This window comes from Coffea arabica, chromosome 11c (genome assembly GCF_036785885.1).
Source record: "Coffea arabica cultivar ET-39 chromosome 11c, Coffea Arabica ET-39 HiFi, whole genome shotgun sequence".
NCBI lineage: Eukaryota > Viridiplantae > Streptophyta > Magnoliopsida > Gentianales > Rubiaceae > Coffea > Coffea arabica.
In genome coordinates, this window is record NC_092330.1 from 36,597,539 (window position 1) to 36,619,099 (window position 21,561).

The following is a 21,561-nucleotide window of genomic DNA, read 5'->3' on the forward strand; positions in this document are numbered from 1 at the left end:
GTCTTGGAATAGTAGAGTTTTTTTTTTTTATAAATCTTTTCATGCATCATTAGTATATCCGTTTGCGAATCTAGATGTGTATCATAAATATAAAATTTGGTGTTTAAATTTAAATTAAAATGATATGGCGGTACATAAAACCGTCAGTGTATACAATGATAATGTAGAAAAGATTAATCTTTCTTTTTTATATTATAATTTTTTATTTTTTCATTTTAGATTCATTAAATTTTACATGAATATCAAGTTGAGTTAACCAAGTGATCTACCAATTATACCCCCAAAATTTATAATTAGGTTGATTGGTGGTTTGATTCAGATTGAAATTTGGGTTCAGGGATGTAATAATTTTAGTTTTTAAATGTCAAGGACGAAATTGCTTCATTTTAAAAGTGAGGGACGAAAAGAATATTTTTGTGAAATGTGAAGGATGAAACCGATCATTTTCCCTAATAATTAATGATGTACCAGCATTTCTTTACGTCATCTATATATATATATATATTTTAAGAACAAGGAACCGATGGAGTAGTTTTCTTATAATTACATTGTTTAGTTTGAGTTACATCATATAAAAGATAAAAATTTGGATACACCACAAAATATTTGACTATGTTAATATACAAGTATCTAATCACCTTTAGAAGTTTTGGTTTCTAAAAAAAGTATTTAATCTCTTTTTTCAATGCATGTCAATAATAACAATTAAACAGTGCGTAATTTTATTTTATTTTTTTGAGGCCAATTATAGACCCAAATCGTATTTCAAAAATATGAAATCTTAATTCAAGGGCTATTCCAGCAGGCTTGTCAATTGAGCCTTATGATTGTACTTGACAAAGTCCAGATAAAACAGATATTAAAATCAGAACTTTAGTCGTAAGAGGTCCATCTAGATTCTAAACTGACGAAATCACGGGCCTTGGAATACGAAGCATACCAACCCAATTTGCGTGTTATTAGTGCATGACATTCATGAATCATGACAACAAAAACTAGCCCAAATAGAACTTTACAATTTGTTTCCAGCAAAACTAAGAGGAGAACCCATATGTTGAAAGGACAATATTTCCAGATTTAAACTGGAAGCAAATTTTGTTGTCATAAATCGTCCTATGTTGATTCTCTACACTGTGCATGTAGCTTGGTTTGTTTGTTTTCAGTGGATTTTATAATGATTTACAGTAGAATAATAAGAGGTCTAAGTTTCAAATGATTTTTTTTTTTTTTGGGTCTCAAGAGTACATGGAAATAATAGGAAACTTCTAATCGAAAAAAAAAAAAAAAGCATTTGCAGAAAAATCTCATTAGGCTGCAAATCTCTCCAAACTAATCCCTCTTCATGTGACAGAGGTGGCCTCAGTTATCCAGTAATGCAACATTTTGGTGAATTAAATTTAAGCACTGTGGAACAACACAGGGAATGCACTTCCGTAGAATTGTGGAAAATTTGTAGCATCTCACAAGGTATTATATAATAGACGTACAGCAATAACGTGAATTATATTTGTGTATATATAATAGACACAACCAGCAGTGGAACTTAATCGTTCAATAGCTTTAATCTATATTCTAGAATTCATATCTAGCAAATTGGTAATATTAAATCCAATATGGCAGCAAATTGAGTAGAAATCAACTTCAAATAACTCCTAAAACGGTGTCTAGTAAAAAGGTAGATTAGCGATTTTTTTTTCGGGAGACACAGACCTTACTACATTAACGAAATGTTTTGACATAACTTTTGAATTTTTTTTGTTGTAGGTGAAATTTGAACCTTCACCTGCAATTTAACGAGGAATTTGAGACTCTCCCTAGTGGCCATTGAGCTAAGCTCAGTGGTTCACTTTGCAGAATCATTCGAGATGTACAGAATTGAATCAAGTACAAATTGAGCTGTCCAACTGCAAGAAGATTGGAAAGGAGACAAAAATGAAACAAAGGGATTGGAGGCTTGTGTGGAGATCTTCCTAACGAAGATATCGGTGAATGAGATAGCAGTTTTTACGGCTGTGTAAAATGAGTGGTGGGAATGCAGCAGAGGGGTTGCGGGAGTGGAACTAGACTAGAACTGGGGTTGGTGAGTAGAACTTTTAACTCTTCCTCTATCTTATTCTGTTCTTTCTTTCTTTCCCTTTTTTTTTTGTCTTTTTGGTTTTATGTATTTCTTCCTTTATTTGTTTTGTTTTTCTCTTTCTTTTCCTTTTACCAATAAAGATATAAATTGGGAAGGCATTTTTTTTTTTTGCTTTATTTTTGCAGAAGAAGCATATAGTTTTTTCTTTATTACTATTCTTCTTTTTTTTTTTTTCTATACATGTTTTGTTTCCTTTGACTCCCCATTTTCTTCTCCGTTTCTTCCAATGAAACTTGGCTTGTTGTCAATGCATTTGGGTGAAGGATTATTTTGTCGTTCTCCAGAATCTAACGGTAAACTAAAGATGACATTGGTGATGAGGGGTGAATGTAATTTGGCCTAGCCTCAAGGGTTGATTGGTAATTTGGTGAAACCTCAAAAGAGTTAAATTTAATTAACCTAATATCTAATAGGGTATGTTACAAAGGTTTAACTATTTATTGTCTAGCCCTACGGGATTTTAGTAATGGTTCCGAGCCAAAAGAAATTATAGCGTAATGGATCTTCTGTCCCACTTCTTATTTCATAAGTTATCCCACTTTTTATTATATTATTATTTCTTATTTATAAACATTATATTTTAATTCTTTTTTATTTTCTTACTATTAAATAACTAGTAACACAGTAAAAAATAAAGTATTTTTCCAATAGATGTCTCTTGGGTACTCGTTAATGCACCTATATTCCATCCAACCTATCATGTATATACACAAATTAACAATTGCTACATTCCCTTGTATTTATACACCTTCCTAATTAATTCCCTTACATTTATACACATCCCCTAATTAATCTTATATTTCTAAAAATCTAATACTTGAAATATATCTTAAGAGGTGCCCATTGGGTACTCGTTAGACAGACCCAAAAGTAAATACAACAATTTCAAAAAATATATATAATAGAAAATCACAAAATATAGTAGAAAATTTATAAAAAAAAAGTCTCATTTTTATGCATATTATGAATTTTTGAATTTGTTAAATTTTGTGTGTTACTCAGTTATAATTACTGAACCTAAGGGAACAAAAGAGAATTAAAATATGATATTTATGAAGGAGAAATATGCAATATAGTAAAAAGTTGGACAGAAAGTAAACCAGAGAGCGGGACAGAAAATTCGTCCTCTTAAACTCTCCGTTTGGCTATGTTGATCTTCTGCAAGCTCGTAATTATCTTCATCAACTCTTTACTCAATCAAAGGTGCCATCTTTGGTCTACGTTCTCTTAGCTCAATACGAGAACACCCAAAAATTTATCTTCAGTAACAGAGAATATATTTTTTAATTACTCACATTCAGTTCTTCCTGCTACTAAAAACTTTAATTACCTCACTAGTTTTTTTAATTATTTTCTTGCTGCTGCTACTTGTAATTTAACCCATAATATATACTTTTTTGTGGATCATCGTTCTCTTCAATTTGTTTGAGACATCAACGGCGGCTAGACATTGGGTTTTTTCCTTTATCTTCTATTATCTGTTGGCTTTTTAGTTATGGATATGGTGTCCTAATTTTCATGTCTTGGATCGATACTGCAGAGTTCCTATACCAGGCTCCTATGGAAGAACGACGGTGCTCTATGATGAGTTTATGATTTGTTATATGTAACATATAGTAAATGAGAGTTTATGATTTGTCTTGTGACTTCTGCTGGAAACAGAAGTGTTCAGCGCTGTGGTTGATCAATGTAATGGAGCCATGCAACTTTTAGTTTGTGCAATTGTATATATCAGCAATTTTCAGCCTTTCCATGGCCGCTGATAAACAAACATTTGCAAATTGAATCATCCTTTCGTAAAATTAATTAAAATATGATCGATCAGAGAATTTTGTGGTGCCTCGGAGATATTTAAAGCACTTCTAGAGAAAGAATGATCTTTCAAGTTATTAAAGTCTACGGTATTAAAGCACTTATTTGTGGTGCTCAAAAAAACAAACCTGCTACTAAAAACGTGTGCTAAAACGGGAAAAATTATTTTGAAAAAAAAAAAAAAATTAAACAGCCACTCCTCCTTACATAAAATTAAAAACCCCATTTTTCTGATGCCCAATTAATTACTAGGTAGGGGGTTCAGGGTTGCCTTGCCTGACTGCAACGGTTGGAACTTACGCCAGTTGCCCTGGCAGCAGAGGGCGAAGGATGTGGATACACTCCAATCATTCCACCGCCACCTGCCAAATGTATCGTTGCTGACAAAAAAAAAAAAAAAAAAAAAAATTCCACCGCCACCTGCCAAATACAAAAATTTACTAGTATTACAGTAAAGATTAGATATTAATATAAAAAGGGCTAAATCCATGCACTTAAATTTCCTAAACGTGAAATGTTTTCGGTTAAAATATACAAGCGGTTAAGCAATAAAAAAAAAATTGTAAACAAAAAGATGTAGTATACTTACTACTGCAGAGAGCCGGTTGGGGTAAAATCATGGAAATCATCAAAAGCCAATAGAAGATGAGAATAGGAGGAGCAAAAGTCTTCCTCTTGCTCATCATTATATTGTTTATTTCTTCTATCTCCGGTGTATACTACTTACTATTGGTTTGTGATTCTTCTATTTGGAGAAATATTTAAAAAGAAATATTCTTTGAATTACATATACTCAATATAAGAAACTAAAGAATTTCATATGTTTGATTCATATACGCTGTAGTTCTCTCTTGTCAATTACGTTGTGCTTTATTGTTAATGCAAGTATATAATAATTAGAATTTTTTAATATTTAAAAATTCTTTTTTCACTGAAAAAAATTGCAATAATGGAATGGAAACCATAGTAATGCGAGAATTGTTTGTTATGAATAATACCATAGTAATTCTTTAAAAATTCATTCAGCATACCTCAATTACTTCTTTTGTTTGTTATGAATTGTTTGTTCGGTTAATCCATGAACTATGCACACACCACCAATAATGGAATGGAAACCATAGTAGATTCACAGATTAAAAAAATATTAGTCTAGAAAAAGAAGCCCAAAATGGAAAATGCGAGTGAACTCCCTTGACGTTTAAGTGACAAAATTCACATGTACACAAAAGTTATACTAGTTCACACGGAATAATTGTCAGATTATATAATTGGACGGAACTGGAATGAAAAGGACTGGATCCCACGAGAAAACATAACGCAAAACAAAAGCAATCATGAATAAAATATAGTTTCGAAAGCAACTCACCGACTTTTGATACTCTCCACACGCTTCAACTTAGGGGTAACCACTTGCAATGGTAGCATCCCTGATTTTTTCTTTGCAATGGTAGCTATGAAACTGAATTAGTCAATCAAGACAAGTGGCAAAATGTAACTTTGTTGATCCCTAATAAGAGTAAATGCTACTGTTTCTAAAACTTAAAAAGAGTAGACAACTCAAAACGATAAAGTCGTAACAAGAAAATTTTTGGACACAAATCTTATCGAAACAAACAAATGACAGCAAAGCTGGCCAAAAGAATAACAATATTCTTTGGCCCATTTTTGGACACTCTTGAGTGAGGAATTGTCTGGTTCTGTATAACTTTTGTACGTGTTATGATTTTTAGTACATAACTACATTAATTATTGTACAGAATATATGTGAAATATTTTTTTATATACATCAACTTTTTCACGAGCACAACATTACAATATTATCGTACATCAAATAATACTGAAAAAAAAAAAGATGATGAATGACGTATGACGATATAAGAAAATCTATTTGTGTATTGCATATGCCACATAGTTTAAAAAAAAACTCATAAATCATGCCTGCCTAAATTTTTGCAAGCATTTAGGGCATAAAAGAACTATAGAATAAAATTACACCAACATTATTGTACCCGTGTATAGGATACTTAGGCATATCCTTTTCAAGCAAATCAATAATTACAAGTCGATTCACATTTTGCAGGAAAGCATCAATGTAGCCAAATATCAACTAGAAATCACAAACTTATGAACGTAATAAAGTATGAATTACCATTTACCAATTTTCTCAGAATCTTCAACACCTACATGATTAGGACCACCCAATGGATTTGGACCAAATTGTCAATCTTGCTTGGTAGCCGTCGCTTCACCCGATTGTTACTTCATGAAACCTGGCTAAATCTGACTAGATAGCCAACGACGACTTGCTTGTAATGGTTTATGGAGGTTTTCTGCATTTAATTCTATCCTTTTCAAGCAAATTAATTATTCCAAATACATTCATATTTTGTAGGAAAATGTCAATGTAGCCAAATATCAATTAGAAATCGCAAACGTATGGACGTAATAAAATATAAATCACTATCTACCAATCTTTCCAAAATCTTCAACAGTTAAGTAATGGAAAATAAGAGGAACCATCCAATAGGTTTGGACCAAATTTCCAATCTTGCTTCTATGAGTTGTAACTTCATTCATGAAATTGGCTCAATCTCAAAGAATAACCAACATCAGTTACATCATAGAACAACAACTTGACTCGCGAGTCATGATATTATTGCTTGGTAGCCGTTGCTTCTCCCAGTTGTTACTTCATGAAACGTGGCTGAATGGAAAGTCAAGAAACCAGTTATTACTTCATGAAACCATCCAACGACGACTTGCACTTGACTCAAGAGTCGTGAAATTTCTGTTCTATCCTCAAGTAGCGAATTGTCTAAGTATGCTTTGACGATTCTATTACCCCTCACCAGCCTTTTGTTGAGCCTGCAATTTTGTTGGTAGTAGAAATGTCATATAATTAAGTAGTTATGGACAGTTTGACAAAAAAAAAAAAAAAAGTAGTTATGGACAAGTTATGTATATAATTAAGTAGTTATGCTTTCTTTCTTAATATATATATATATATATATATATCCTCCTTATCTTCCACAAAAGACATCCCAAGTAGACTCCCAAGTCTTCGGAAATGACAGTCCAGAAAGGTATACATCACAACGGAGTCAAGGCAATTGGTGCGATTATGCTGACATTGGCTACTCTTTTGGCTGTCCTAAAGCTATGGTTACTATTGATGCGTAGCTAATGCGTATAAAAGTTGACATACAATTGTGTTAGTATGACTATTCTAATTAATCTCTTAGTGGATGTTAACAAAAGAAAAAGAAAAAGAAAAGAATGTCCTAAGATCTAAAATCAAATTGAAAGAAATAAGGAAACAATCACAAAGGAGGATGTGACCAGTGAAGAGAAAGAAAAACAAAAATAAGAAGATTCCATGTTTTTTCTTTTTGTGAATAAAGAAAAAAGAAGCAAACAATAAAAACTGACAATAAAAAGAGGAAAAAGTGAAGAACGAGAGAAATTAGAAAAAGGAGATGAAGAAGATAAAAACAGAGGAGGAACTCTATGCAAAAAAGCATAAAAGGAGGAATTGAACGCTGATACTCTTAACTTTTGTGATATTTCATTTTGACCCTTGGACATTTTGGGCAATAAAAAATGCCCTTATGCATTTTCCAAAACTTAAATTGTAGCCTTATTATTGCATATGATATATCTACAGATATTATTGCATATCAACTAAATAATTTATAATCAATAGATTTATTCCATCGGGGTTTATGGCATCCTCTGACCCCTAAACTTGGCAACCTTTAACTTTTGCAATCAAAGAAATACTAATGGATGATGTTGTTTCCCTTCTCAATCTTCAGATTTATAACTTTTGCATTTCAGTAAGATTTTGCCTTTAAGAAGCTTCTCACTCTTGTGCTTAACTAAAGAAAGAAATATTCTGCATGATTAATTTACTTTGTTTTGAAAGGTCTGTCTACCAGATACTTATTGGGCATTGTTAAAAAATTAGACGAAATAGGAACAGAAAATCAAAAAGAAATAATTTTTAAAGCAACAAAGAATTCTATATAATGAATTAATATAGTACAAAACCTAATTTAGAAAAGAGAGAGAGAGAGAGAGAGAGAGAGAGAGAGATGCCCTAACATTAGTATACAAAAAATTTTAAAAAAAAATCCAAACAAGCCATGGTTCACTGAAAAATATAAAGACAAAACATCCAAAAAAAAGAAAAAAGAAAAAAACTCAACCACTAAAGAATTGATGGATACTTGGACAATTAACATGCAAGAAATAAAAAAAATATTCAACCCTTCCATTGAAGGTATGATACTCTCCATTTTGGTATATTCCAAAATATTTGTTATCTTACCAAAGTCAAAGTTATTTTTTGGCAGTGCACCGGTAATATCTATAGAAACTGAACCTAGATTACGTGTTGGTATTTATTTGCAAATTCTTTAGATATTGCAAAACCCTAGATTTTTAGATGGCGATGACATAGGCATTTCAATTTTATTAAGTGCTAATGGTATATCTGAATTTGTTAATCAGACACCATATAATCGTTATAGTTTTTGTCAAAGAACAAGGAACCTGTGGAGTGGCATTTACAAAATCTAGTGCTATTTCTCGTTGCATAAACATTTCTGAACAAATGATTTAATATTACTATCATATAATATATATAAAAAAAATATGGGCACCCATCCAAGTAATTTACAAATATTTAACCTTATTTAAACTGTATTTAATATAAAATTAGCGAGTTTAGAATTCCATAATTTTATATATAGAGCATTTTTATTGGCCAAAGATCTATAATTGTCAAGTAATTAATCTGGATCAAGATAAAATTGCTCTTAGACTGGCGGCCTGCGGGCACAAAACGCGAAACTCCAATTTTCAATTTTGCGTATAAAGAACTTTTACAGTCCATCTTCAAAACTAAGACGGCCCACATGTTAAAGGAAGGACAATTCTCCAGATTTAAACTTGAAGCCAAGTTGTTTTTAATTTTGTTTATCATCCTAAACATGAGTATTTTTCAGTATTGTAATTATCTTGTATGTTTTTCATAGTTTGGAAGAAAGTTATCATGTATTAATAAGTTTGATCTTTGACGCTAAGGATGCATCTATTCTTCATTTTTTTCCACATGATTTTTTTCCACACGCTAAGGAAAAAGTTGTTGCAACGACTAATAGTGACATAAATTGTTGCAATGACTAATATTTCGACCAAAAAAAAAAAAGACTAATAGTGATTAATTAGTCAATCATGCAACTTTCGACCTATAAGTAGGGGCCTTCTGATTTTTGCTCGACGCACTCAAAACCTCTCATGAATATTGTGTGAAAGCATTGATTAGTAAAGAAAAGCAAAAAAAAAAAAAAAAAAAAAAACTCTGAAGATCGAGTCTGTTAGTTTGTAACAATATGATCAAATTCACTCCATTCATTGTGTTATGGTTTGTTTTTTTGGCAGGTAGAATTGATCTTAGTTGCCACGCAAGAGCATATTCAAACGTGAGTTGCTTTGAGAACGAGCGAAGAGCTCTCCTTGAGTTTAAAAAAGATCTAATTGACAAATCAAATCGCTTGGCATCCTGGATGGGAGAAGATTGTTGCTCATGGGAAGGAGTTAGCTGCAGCAAGAACACTCGACATGTGGTAAAATTTGATCTACGTAATAACGTTGTTTTTGATTCTACTCGATACTTCAATGGAGACACGCAAAATTATGTCTCTATTTATGGTAAAATGTGCTTGGGAGGCCAGATAAGTCCTTCTATAGTGAACCTGCGGCATTTGCATTACTTGGATTTAAGCTCCAATTATTTTGCAGGAATTCGAATCCCAACATTTATAGGATCCTTGAAAATTTTGAGATATCTCAACCTTTCTAGTGCAGGTTTCAATGGGACAATTCCTTCGCAATTAGGAAATCTCTCAACCTTAGAATATCTCGATCTTGGTGACCAATCCGAAGGTTTTAATTTTTGGATAAGTCGTCATTCTTTGTCGACAAAGAGTCTCCGGTGGGCCACTAGTCTTTCTTCCTTAAAACATTTGGACCTCTCTAGGGTATACCTAGACGAGGCTCAAGACTGGCTTCAAGCACTTAACAAACTTCGTTTCTTATCCTCATTAACATTACAATCCTGTAGTATTTATTCCTTTCCTTATATTGCACACCTTAATTTCACATCTCTTACCTCACTTGACCTCAGTTCCAATGGATTTAACTCTACGTTCCCTCTCTGGTTGTTTAATTTGACTTCACTCGTTCATCTCGACCTTAGTGACAACAGTTTTTTTGGTCCAATAGTTCCTAACGGCCTTCAGCACTGGACTTCACTAAGCTACCTCGATCTCAGCTTCAATCAATTCAATGCTTCACTGCCCGATCCACTTTTCACTTTCAAAAATCTCGTCCATCTGGACTTGAGTATTAACCGAATCCAAGGCCCGCTCCTCTTCGGCCTAGGCAACCTAACTTCTCTTTCCGTGCTGCACATGGGATTTAACAAGTTTGTAGGCAAAATCCCAAGTGCGATCGGGCAACTTCGAGAACTCACCGAACTCGATCTCCGTTGGAATGGGTTCAATGGTACCATTCCATCCTCTCTTTGGAGGCTGAGTGAGTTGAAATCCTTGGATCTATCCGGCAATCCATTGAGCGGGGAGTTGCGTGACATTCACTTTGCCCAACTCGCACAACTGAAAGAATTACGCTTATCCTCCCCTCTCCTTGCTCTGAATGTGAGTTCCTCGTGGGTCCCACCATTCCAGCTTCACACCATAGGAATGGATTCCATCAAGATAGGGCCCAAATTTCCTCTCTGGCTTCAAACTCAGCAAAGAGTCAAATATCTGGTCATGTCTAATGCAAGCATCTCAGATACTATCCCAGATTGGTTTGAGAGAGTGTGTCATGGTATAAAATATTTGGATTTCTCCGGCAATCACATGATGGGAAAACCACCCGTGTGCAAAGGCAACAGTGGTCATGAATTTCGCAAAATATTTTTTTTGGAGTCCAACAAATTCGAGGGGCCTTTGCAATTGTTACCAACAGATATTGCTGAATTGTATCTTAAAAATAACTCACTGCAAGGGATTATTCCACACCCCGACATTAACATGACATTGGATATTCTTCGAGTACTAGATCTCAGTGATAACCACTTCATCGGCAGCATCCCTGATTCGTTGTGCAGCTTACAAATGCTTGTTGTCCTGGATCTTTCAAACAACCAGCTCTCTGGAAGAATCCCTTCATGCATTGGTAAGCTTAAAACGTTGGGTGCGCTAAATCTAGCAAACAACAGTCTCTACGGGCACATTCCAATTTCATTGGGACATCTGATTGATCTCCAGTCTTTGCACTTGAACCGAAACAATTTTACAGGGATGGTCCCATTCTCTCTCAGATATCTGAAAAAATTGGAGCACCTGGATCTTGGAAATAATGGACTGGAAGGCATTATACCGTCTTGGATTGGGGATGAACTATCTCGTCTGAGGATCCTTGTGCTTGAATCTAATAATTTCCACGGTGACATTGCCGTGAGCCTCTGCAAATTATCATCCCTTCAGGTTTTAGATTTGGAAGACAACAACTTAACTGGCCATATACCTCGCTGTTTTAACAACTTTACAGCAATGATATCGGCAGAATTGGACTCTATAGGTATTAATGTCTGGGTTTCTGTCCTGAATATAAGCTATGGTGTAGTTGATGATGGTGAAGATCTTTCAGTTTTCATCAAAGGAGGAATGTTGAACTACACCTCGAGGAATGTGGCATATGTTAGATTCATGGGGCTCTCGGGAAATAAACTAAGTGGGGAAATACCTGTCGAGTTAATGTCTCTTGTTGGATTGCGGGATTTGGATTTATCTAGAAATCATCTAAGTGGAAGAATCCCAGAAAACATTGGGAACTTGAGCCAACTTGAGTCTCTAGATTTATCCAAAAATGACCTTTCTGGTCCAATTCCCCAAAGTTTGTCGAACTTAGATTCTCTGGGCTGGCTGAACTTGTCGTTCAACAAGCTAACCGGTCCAATCCCATCCGGACGTCATCTGCAGACATTAGACGACCCAACCATTTACATGGGAAACAGTGGACTTTGTGGTGAACCGCTAGACAAAAGCTGCCCTGATGGTAAATCAAATGCCGGAGAATCTGATGGTGGTCATGAGGATGGCAAGGAGTCTTATTTTTATTGGTTTTATGCTGGTTTGGGACCTGGTTTTGCTGTTGGACTCATTGGATTCTTCAGTGTCCTATGTTTCAAGAAGTCATGGCGCTATGCATACTTCGGATTTCTGGAGAACTTGTTGAATAAAGTATGGGTAGAAATTGCATTGCTAAAAAGGAAGTTTGGTTGATTGATTTTACATGCATCATGAATTATTGAAAACCAGGATGTATGCTTCATCTTATTGTAAAATAATAAAGTATAAATAAGGCATTTCCACTTCCTTTTTGGCTTGCAGCCAAACGACCAAAATTTCTTATAAAATACAGGAACGACCAAGCAACGCAACACAGAGAGCATTAGCTTTGGAAGACGTTTAATCTTATAATACAAATGTAGTTTTTAACTAGCAAAGATATATTAATTAACTCATCAATCTGTTAAAATAATCGGAGGTCAAGAAGGGACAATGCAGTCTCTTCGTACAATTAAAAATATGCATGCAGTCTAATTAGAGTCATAAAACATTCAAATTCAATGGAGATGAAAAAATGTCTCATTGTTTTGAAGAGAAGACGTATGAATAATCAGAGTTAGCCCACGCCCTTTTTTTCCCCTTTTTCAAGAAAGAAGGATGCCAATGTTTTACATGTTACAATATTAAATTGTTCAACAATAATATTAAATTGAGATTAAAGTAAATTCAAAATATTAAAAGCATATTTTAGCAATTTTTTCCCCTCAAATGTTACTCTTCTACCTCTAGAATGGCATCATAAACGAACCACCAGTTTAAAGATTTTGTAGAACACTGACCCTTTTGGCTAAATTCATATTTTGTTCTATGAATCAGGATAAACCAGGCAATTAAATTTTACGCCACGCCTATAACAGCCATGCTGGGCTATAACTACTTACACTATGTATTAAGTACTTGCTGTAGCAATTCGATCACTCAATCATGCTTGCAAAAGTTCTTCCAGCACCTAACAAATTGCCATGTCCTAGGGGTGTGACAGCATAATAGAGACAGCCAGTAAGTGCACCTTGATAAATAGTCCAACACTACCATAACATCCAACCCAAACAAAGCCAGACGACAATCATGAAGAACAAAAAGCTGTCTCTACAAGTCAAAGTATGTGTTTGAATGAACTCTTTGAATTTAAACACTAGCAAAACTTGTCTTGCAACCTCCAATAGCATCAAGTAACAATATGCCTCAAAATTTGTAGAATCCCCTAAAGCCATTGCCAATGAAAGCACCGTTACATATAGCTCAAGCCTTCCTAGATTTGCTGGTGGCCAACTGTGATTCAGGCTGTAAAATACAAGGAAAAAAAATTTAGCCACGAAGAGAAACGCTCCAGAAAATACAGACAACAAAAAGATATAACTACGTATGCATTACCTCCTTTTTGACAGACTCTTCCTTCTCGGACAAAATCAACTCAATATGGCAGGGGGAAGACATGTAGGCTGGCCAAAAAGATCATACACTAAAGTTAATAGACATAATGGACAGAACAGAAAACTGAAAAAAAATCATCTATCGGACATACGGTTTATTCTTCCATGGGCACGATATGTGCGGCGTCTTTGTTTCTGTGCTTGATTCACTTGAATGTGAGAAATGAAAAGTGAATCCACATCCAAGCCTTTCACCTACAGGATAAAATAACCGCTGCCAAAGTTGTACAAAACAAAGAAATTTAGATTACAACTTCTGGATGCATGGACAAACCTCTGCATTGCTTTCAGCATTCTTGAGCAAATCCAAAATGAAGCTAGCAGATTTAACAGGCCAGCGACCCTGTCCATTTGAATGCCTATTCTTGGCCTGAGCAGTACGCCCAACACCTCCACAGAAACGTGTAAACGGAATCGCCTGCTTATGGGCCAAAACATCCTCCAAGTACCTCTTAGCCTTCGCTAAAGGCAGCTTCCTGATGGCATGCGCTGTTTCCCTTGTGTTCTGTTAAAGAACAGGAGTACAGACGGTCTTTCAGATTGTATACTTGGATAAGAACTAGCTAAGGATTCAGACCAAATAACAAAGTAGCACCATTGAGGGATATGGCAGATTTTACATCATGAATTATGTACTGTTCCAAAGAAAACAAAAAGCCGCATACTACTCTAGCAAGGTAACAACTATAATACCACAGGAACTAAGATTTGCATCTCTAAGCCCCAAAAAAAACCAACATCAAAGCACAAATAAAGTTGTAGAAAAAGGAACATAGGGCATAATAGTGGATCCAACAGATTTTGTTGCAACTTTGAAATGCCCACTAGAACTTATTAATCATTCCCACTAGTATTCAATCAAAAACTAAATCAACAATATCCCACTCTCCCAGGAAATTCTGAAGGCAACTGACGTTCGCCAAGGATCGAAAAAGCTCATAAAGACATGAAGCTTACTTCTTGTCTTCAAACGCCAGTCTGATTAGCAAGATGGACATATAATAATGTCAGGAAGATGATTGTTGAAGGTTTTCAACAAGATAATGAAATACAACTGCCCATCTTCCCAAAAAAAATCATATCGCAGAGAATTCTTTCGAGCAAAGTGCAATGACAAATTAGCACAACGTCGATACACACAATCCCTGCTTTCTATAACACCGAGATGTGGATACTAAAACCCCAACCCACATCAAAATGAATCATAAAAGTATGTTAGGTTGAAAGGTACGGGGACTTGTCATTCACTAAACAATTATCTTCCCCACATACCAAGGGACAGAACGTTCCCATTCTGCCAGCTTTTCTTTATTTCAAAATTAATTTTTTGAGAGCTGAAAACAAGGTTACAACCGTTCATCAATTTAAGAAATTAATACTAAAACATCCATGACAAACAAGCTAGTCTGAATCGTACCAAATGTCAGTAGAAAACACTAGTTTTCCTTGGGTTGTTCTAATAATCAAAGAAAGACGACTATATAATCAAAATGTGCCATCGTTTACTGAACCGTGGATCATGAAGCTCAAGAGGTTCACCCAATAACAATGCCAAGTTTTATTTCCCTGAAGTTTACGAGAGACCCATTCACATTAAACGGCAACAGGCCCCTGCTTTTTTCATCAGGTTATACTACCGACAAGTCCAATCAAAAACCCCAGAAGAACCTCCAGGACCAATAAATAGCCAAAAAAAAACATACATATAGAGCAGGAAAAGAACTAAATGGCCTTCAAATAAGTAGATCAAAGCATCCATTTGTTCAAGTGATTCCAGAGAGAGAGAGTGAGAGAACAATCCATACCTTGAAATGAACACGGAGATCAGATCCCCTGGCTTTGCAGGCTGCATTTAAAAAAAATTAAACAAAATTAGCACAAAAGCCTAAAAATCGATGATAAAATCTTTTAAAACAAATCTAAAAATGTAAAACCAAGTCAAAATCTAGCTTAAAACAAATAAACAAAAAAAAGGGAGGCAGGAAAAGAGCAATTACACTTGGTAGGGTTATCGGGCTCCCTTGAGTACTTCACCTGGAAAAGCACCCCAAAGTACCAAAAAAATTGTTATAATTCGAGCATATTCGACATGAAAAATCAAAACCAAAGACGAAACCAACAATTACGCAAATTGTTATAAGGCAAAAAAGCAGGAAGAAGCTGTGAGAGGAGGAGAGGGGCGGGCGAACCATCTTTCCAGCTTCAGCGGCGGGTGGCAGAAACGGAAGGGAATACTCCTGCTAGGGTTTTTCCTACATATATAACAAAAAAAGGGCTTTGGGCAGTTTTACTTTGGTCCGTCTCCTAGTGGGTGAGTCTTTTAGTAATTTCGAATGCCAAGTAAATCATTCATGCAGCTGAGAGTACAACCTTTAAAGCGGGTTATTTTAGTTTAGATTACTGATTTACCCTTTTCCAACGACCCTTTTACTATCTTGTCTGTTCAGTTCTATGGACTTTGGCTTTGGACCGTTTACGGTCAAATTTGTGTGGGTGTTAGGCTGGCTATGCGAGGATTGCTTTATTAGCCTATTTGACAATAGTGGTGGGCCAATAGCCCATATGATGTGTTATCAGGCTTTTTGTGTGGGTTAGGTGTATTGCCGATGCATTATGAGAATCAAGGCCCGGTAGTGCCCTTCACTAAGAAATTTTGTTTTGCCCGTGTTTGCTTTGGCTATATGGATACAGATGTCATTTTAGCTGGGATGGTAGAGATTTTTTTTTTTTTTTGTCTTTTGGGGATGGTAGAGTTAAAATTAACCACTTTGGCATGGGATTAGGTGGTAAAAGAAAACATTTGTTTCAATCCCAGATTTTCAGCGCTCTTCTTTTTTCAACAATAGTAATAATCTATACTACTCTTACACTACGAAGAATGAGAAGCCTAAAGAAACTTTGTATGGAGACTATAGAGGTTTGAACCCCCGACATAGTATACAAACTCTCCTGGATCATTGGACGAATACTTAATGATTCAGCGCAATACGTTTAAACTTTAAAAGGACAAATTTTTCCATGTTTAAACTTGAAGCAAATGTTGATTTTCATTATCATCCTAAATATTTGTATTTTTCCAGCATTCCAATTATCATGTATGTTTTTCATATTCTAGAAGAAAGTTATCATGTATTAATAAGTTTGATCTTCGACGCTAGAAATGTATCCATATTTATTTTTTTTCACTTGATTTTGCCATCTAAAACCAGAGAATTAAAAAAAAATCTAAGATTCAAATAGTATGGTGTCTTCAGAGTACATGGAAATGATTCCAAATTTCTAATTGAAATACTAATGCAACAACAGAAAATTCTCATTTGGGGTGCAAATCTCTCCAAACTAAACTCCCTTTATGGGACAAAGGTGGCCTCAGTTCGTTTACTTCAATTCAAAGAAGACTTGCACCGGTGGAAGGGTGGAAAAAGTTGTAGCATCGGTGGAAATGTGCAGCACATGTTACCCCATGCCAAGTGTATGTGAATTATGTATCAAGTGAGGGTTAATATAATATTTTTCCAATTGCTAGGGGAGCTAAGTGATTATTTTTAAAACATCAGGGGTGTTAAGTGATATTAGGAGAAACCTTACTAATTTTTCATGATTTTTAACTACAACTGTTTTCAATTGTTGCCAAAACGAAGAAATAATGCACAGAAAAATAAAACAATAACGTATCAAAATAAGAATGAGAATGCCGTTAATATGTAGTGGAATTGTTGAATGTCAATCTTTTGATTTGTTTTAAGTTAAACCCCCGATATAAAACTTACCATCCTATTACCAATCTATGGCATCCTATAAATCGAAAAATTTTTAAAAAAATTTGGGGTCAAAACAAACGCAAAAGTAGTAATCACGATCCTTAATGCCGGAATTTCGGGACATATACGTTATATAGAATGTTTTTTGTTCCTTGAGAGAAATTTATCATGCATTAGAGTCAGTATATTCGATCTCTGATAATGCAGACCTGCATATATATCTAGATTTATTTGTTCTTGTTGAATTCTGCTAACGTTATCTGCAAAGAACTCAAAGGTCTGAGACTTTGTCAATATAGAATAGTTATATGAAGAACACTTAAAAACCAATTCATGTAGTTAGTTTTACATGAATTTTTGGCTTTGTATTTTGCACATTAAAATGAGAATGAAAATTTTTTAATCCTTCTACAGAGAATCTCGTATGAGGTACTCGGTACTGCACAAAAGACTTGCATTCTTCTTTGCCATGCAACTGAAGAAATTTTTAGCATAGAAGGAGAAAAGAGAGAACAATTTCCAGGAAGAAGGAAAAATTTCTAGCTGCCTACAGTAACTACAAGACATTTTTGCAACTTTTGAAATCCATAATTCTATGCTCCCATTCAAACATTGAAATCCATAATGCACTCAAACCTTTTCATGAATCTTGTGTGAAAACATTAATAGAAAATAAAAATTTCTCTCATTGAGCTTGTTAGCACGTTTGCTGGTAAAGATATGATCAATATCACTAAATTCACTATGTTATGTTTTGTTCTCCTGCTAGATCATATTCAAATATAAGTTGCATTGAAAGTGAGCAAAATTCGCTCCTCGACATTAAGAAAGGCTTGGTTGATAAATCAGATCGTCTGGCTTCCCAAACAGGAGAAGACTTTGTTCATGGGAAGGAGTTGACTGCAGAAATACTGGGCATGTGATGACACTTGATCTGCGTAATATTTTGATCTATGGATGTCGAGTGACTCACAACAGTATATGTCTATCTATGATAAAACCTGCTTGGAAGGTCATATAAGTCCTTCTTTAACCAAACTGCAGCATTTGCATTACTTGGATCTAAGCTCGAATAATTTTGCAGGGATTCAAATCCCAAATTTTCTGGGATTCTTGAAAATTTCGAGGTATCTCAACCTTTCTATTCCAGGTTTCAATGGGACAATTCCTCCCCAGTTAGGAAATCTCTCAGCCTTACAACATCTCCATCTTGGTGATGCATCTGAAAGATGGACTATTTACACATTTTATTATAAATTCTCTACAAAAAGTCTCAGATGGATCACTAGTCTTTCTTTTCTGAAAACATTGAAACTCTCTGGGGTGAGCCTAGGAGAAAGCCCAAGATTGGTTACAGGCACCGAACAAGCTTCCTCTCTTGTCGTCATTGTCATTACAAACTCGTGGTGTATATCCTGTTTCTCATCTTCTACATATTAATATCACATCTTGTACCAACTCCACAATCCCTCTCTGGTTGTTTAATGTGACTTCACTTGTTCATCTCAATCTTGATCTCAACTATTTCTATGGTCCAATATCTCCTATTAGCTTCCAGCAGTGGACTTCTCTCACCAAACTCGATCTTTCAGTTAATAAATTTAGTAGTACTTCACTACCCACGCTTGCACTTTGAACAATCTTGTTTATCTAGACATGAGTTATAATCAAATCCAAGGCTCACTCCCCTTTTGCCTAGGCAACCCAACTTCTCTTTCAGTACTAGACATGAGGTCGAATGAATTACAAAGCGAAATCCCAAGTGTGATTGGGCAAGTTAGAGAACTCACAGAACTCAATCTTGCTTATAATGGGTTCAATGGTACCATTCTATCATGGCTTTGGAGGCTTACTAAGTTAGAACACTTGGATCTTTCCCAAAATGCCTTGAACGGGGAGCTGGGTAAACTTCACTTTTGGAGGCTTATTAGGTTAAAACACTTGGATCTATCCGAGAATCCAATGAGTGGGGAGCTGCGTGAATTGCATTTTGCCAAACTCAGGCAACTGAAATATTCTCACATTGAATGTCAATCTCTCATGGGTTCCACCTTGTCAACTCCAACATATTGGAATGGTTTCCATCAAGATTGGGGCCAAATTTCCTCTGTGGATAAAGTCTCAGAAAAAAATTGAATATCTGGATATGTCATATACAGGCATCCCAGATTCAATTCCAGATTGGTTAGATAAGATATGTTCTGGTATCAAATTTTTGGATTTGTCCTATAATAACATGAACGGAACACCAATGGAGCTTAGCAGAAATAGTGGTTTTAGATACCGACGTATACATTTGGAGTCCAACAAATTCGATGGGCCTTTGAATATGTTTCCAACATTTACTGCTGAATTACATCTGAAAAGCAACTCAATGAAAGGGCCAATTCCACACCCTGAGACTAACATGACATTGGATACTCTCCGAATGCTTCAACTCAGTAAAAACCACCTAAATGGTACCATCCCTGATTTTTTGTGCAACATACATGCTCTTCTTTCGAACAACCAGCTATGCGGAAAAATCCCTTCTTGCATTGATAAGCTTCGATTTCTTGGTGTGCTAAATCTAGCAAACAATAGTCTCTCTGGGCGCATTCCAACTTCATTGGGACATTCAGATTTTCTCCAATCTTTGCACTTGAACCGCAACAATCTCACTGGGGAGCTCCCAGCCTCGTTAGAAACATTTCAAAAACTTGAAGTTTCTTGGTGAGCAGCTATTGAGTGAGCAGCTATTGAGTCTGAAGTACCTTGTATTTGAATCCAACAATTTCCATGGTGACTGACATTTCCACATGCCTCTGCAAATTATCATCTCTTCAGGTTTTGAAATTGGAAAACAACAACTTAACTGGACATATACCTCAATGTGTGACCAACTTTACTGCAATGACACTGACACAATTGGACTCTGAATCGGTTTTCTTGAAGTTGTGGTTTCAACATATTTCGAAATGTTACTACATTACAATGAAGAGCTTTCATTAAGGGTGGAAATCTCAATTACACCTCAAGTAATGTGCGATATGTTAGATTCATGGGGCGCTCAAAAATTAAATTAAGTGGAGAAATACCTGTCGAGCTAATGACTCTTGTTGGATTACAGGGTTTGGATTTATCTGGAAACCATCTAAGTGGAAGAATCCCAGAAAACATTGGGAACTTGAAGCAACTTCAGTCTCTAGATCCATCCAAAAATGAGCTTTCCGGTTCAATTTCTCAAAGTTTGTCAGACTTAAGTTTTCTGAGCTGGCTGAAATTATCGTTTAATAAGCTAACTGGACGAATTCCATCCGGACATCATCTGCAGACATTGGTCAACCGTCCATTTACATGGGAAATAGTGGACCTTGCGGTAAACCGCTAGAAAACAGCTGCCCTGAATCCGATGGTAAATCATATGCCGGAGAATGTGGTGATCAAGAAGGTGGCAAGGAGCCTGATTTTTATTGGTTTTATGCTGGTTTTGCTGTTGGTCTCTTGGGATTTTTCAGTGTCCTATATTTCAACAACTCATGGCGCTATGCATTTTTGAGATTTCTGGAGAACTTGTTTAATAAAAGTATGGGTAGAAATTGCACTGCTAAAAGAGAAGTTTGCTTGAGTGATGTTACATGCATCATCAATTATAGTTGTAATGTTATCGGACTTCATCTAGAATGTATTATTCATCTAATTGTAAAATAAGAAAATATCGATAAAAAATTTCCACTTCCTTTTTAGAGGAACAACAAAAATTTCCAGCACAGAAAAAAAAAAAGAAAAAGAAAAGAGGATGGTCAAAAGCTTGCCAGAAGGAAAATCTTTCTTCTCATAAATGCAAACGCAGTTCTTACCTAGAAAAGATATGCTACTTAACTCACCAATCTGTCAAGTTAATCAGAGGTAAAGCATCGACAATCCAGTTTCTTCATACCATTAAGAATACACAGCAGCCTAGTCAGAGTAATAAAACAAGCAAACTCAAATTTCAAACTTTTAGATGCAAAATCACAGCTTATTCAATTCAATCATCAGTTTACATGTCATCCCCCCCCCCCCCCTCCTGCCCAAAAAAAAAAAAAAAAAACTTTTGTCATTTTTAGTTGCTTCTCTAAATGACGATGAAGAACCTTTAGCAATTTATTCACTCAATCAATCTTCCAGGCAAAGTTCTTCTAGCACCTAAACAAAATGGCTTGTTCTAAGGGTGTGATTATGGTGATATTGGC

The 21,561-nt window shown here is 35.3% G+C and overlaps 2 protein-coding genes and 2 non-coding genes across 5 annotated transcripts; 1 reads left to right on the top strand and 3 right to left on the bottom strand.

Moving 5' to 3' along the window:
* The first annotated feature begins 9,266 nt into the window (after positions 1-9,266).
* LOC113716135 (receptor-like protein EIX2) lies at positions 9,267-12,399 on the top strand. The gene has a single exon (XM_027240432.2). The coding sequence runs from the start codon at positions 9,346-9,348 to the stop codon at positions 12,304-12,306; it is 2,961 nt and encodes a 986-aa protein (XP_027096233.2). The 5' UTR covers positions 9,267-9,345; the 3' UTR covers positions 12,307-12,399.
* Positions 12,400-13,142: 743 nt separating this feature from the next.
* LOC113717168 (large ribosomal subunit protein uL22y) lies at positions 13,143-15,829 on the bottom strand. 2 transcript variants are annotated; one of them, XM_027241857.2, is made up of 7 exons: positions 15,776-15,829; positions 15,584-15,620; positions 15,392-15,432; positions 13,861-14,091; positions 13,679-13,781; positions 13,528-13,595; positions 13,143-13,437 (listed from the first exon to the last, which is right to left on the bottom strand). In XM_027241857.2, exons 1-7 carry the CDS (start codon positions 15,776-15,778, stop codon positions 13,396-13,398), a joined length of 525 nt encoding a protein of 174 aa, XP_027097658.1. In that variant the 5' UTR covers positions 15,779-15,829; the 3' UTR covers positions 13,143-13,395. The 2 variants fall into 2 exon arrangements, with proteins under 2 accessions (XP_027097658.1, XP_027097655.1); XM_027241854.2 differs by having other exon boundaries at positions 15,713-15,813.
* LOC113717466 (small nucleolar RNA snoR135) lies at positions 14,589-14,738 on the bottom strand. Its single transcript, XR_003454393.1, has one exon. It is a non-coding gene; the product is annotated as a small nucleolar RNA snoR135 (small nucleolar RNA).
* LOC113717460 (small nucleolar RNA snoR74) lies at positions 15,075-15,207 on the bottom strand. The gene has a single exon (XR_003454388.1). It is a non-coding gene; the product is annotated as a small nucleolar RNA snoR74 (small nucleolar RNA).
* Positions 15,830-21,561: the final 5,732 nt, after the last annotated feature.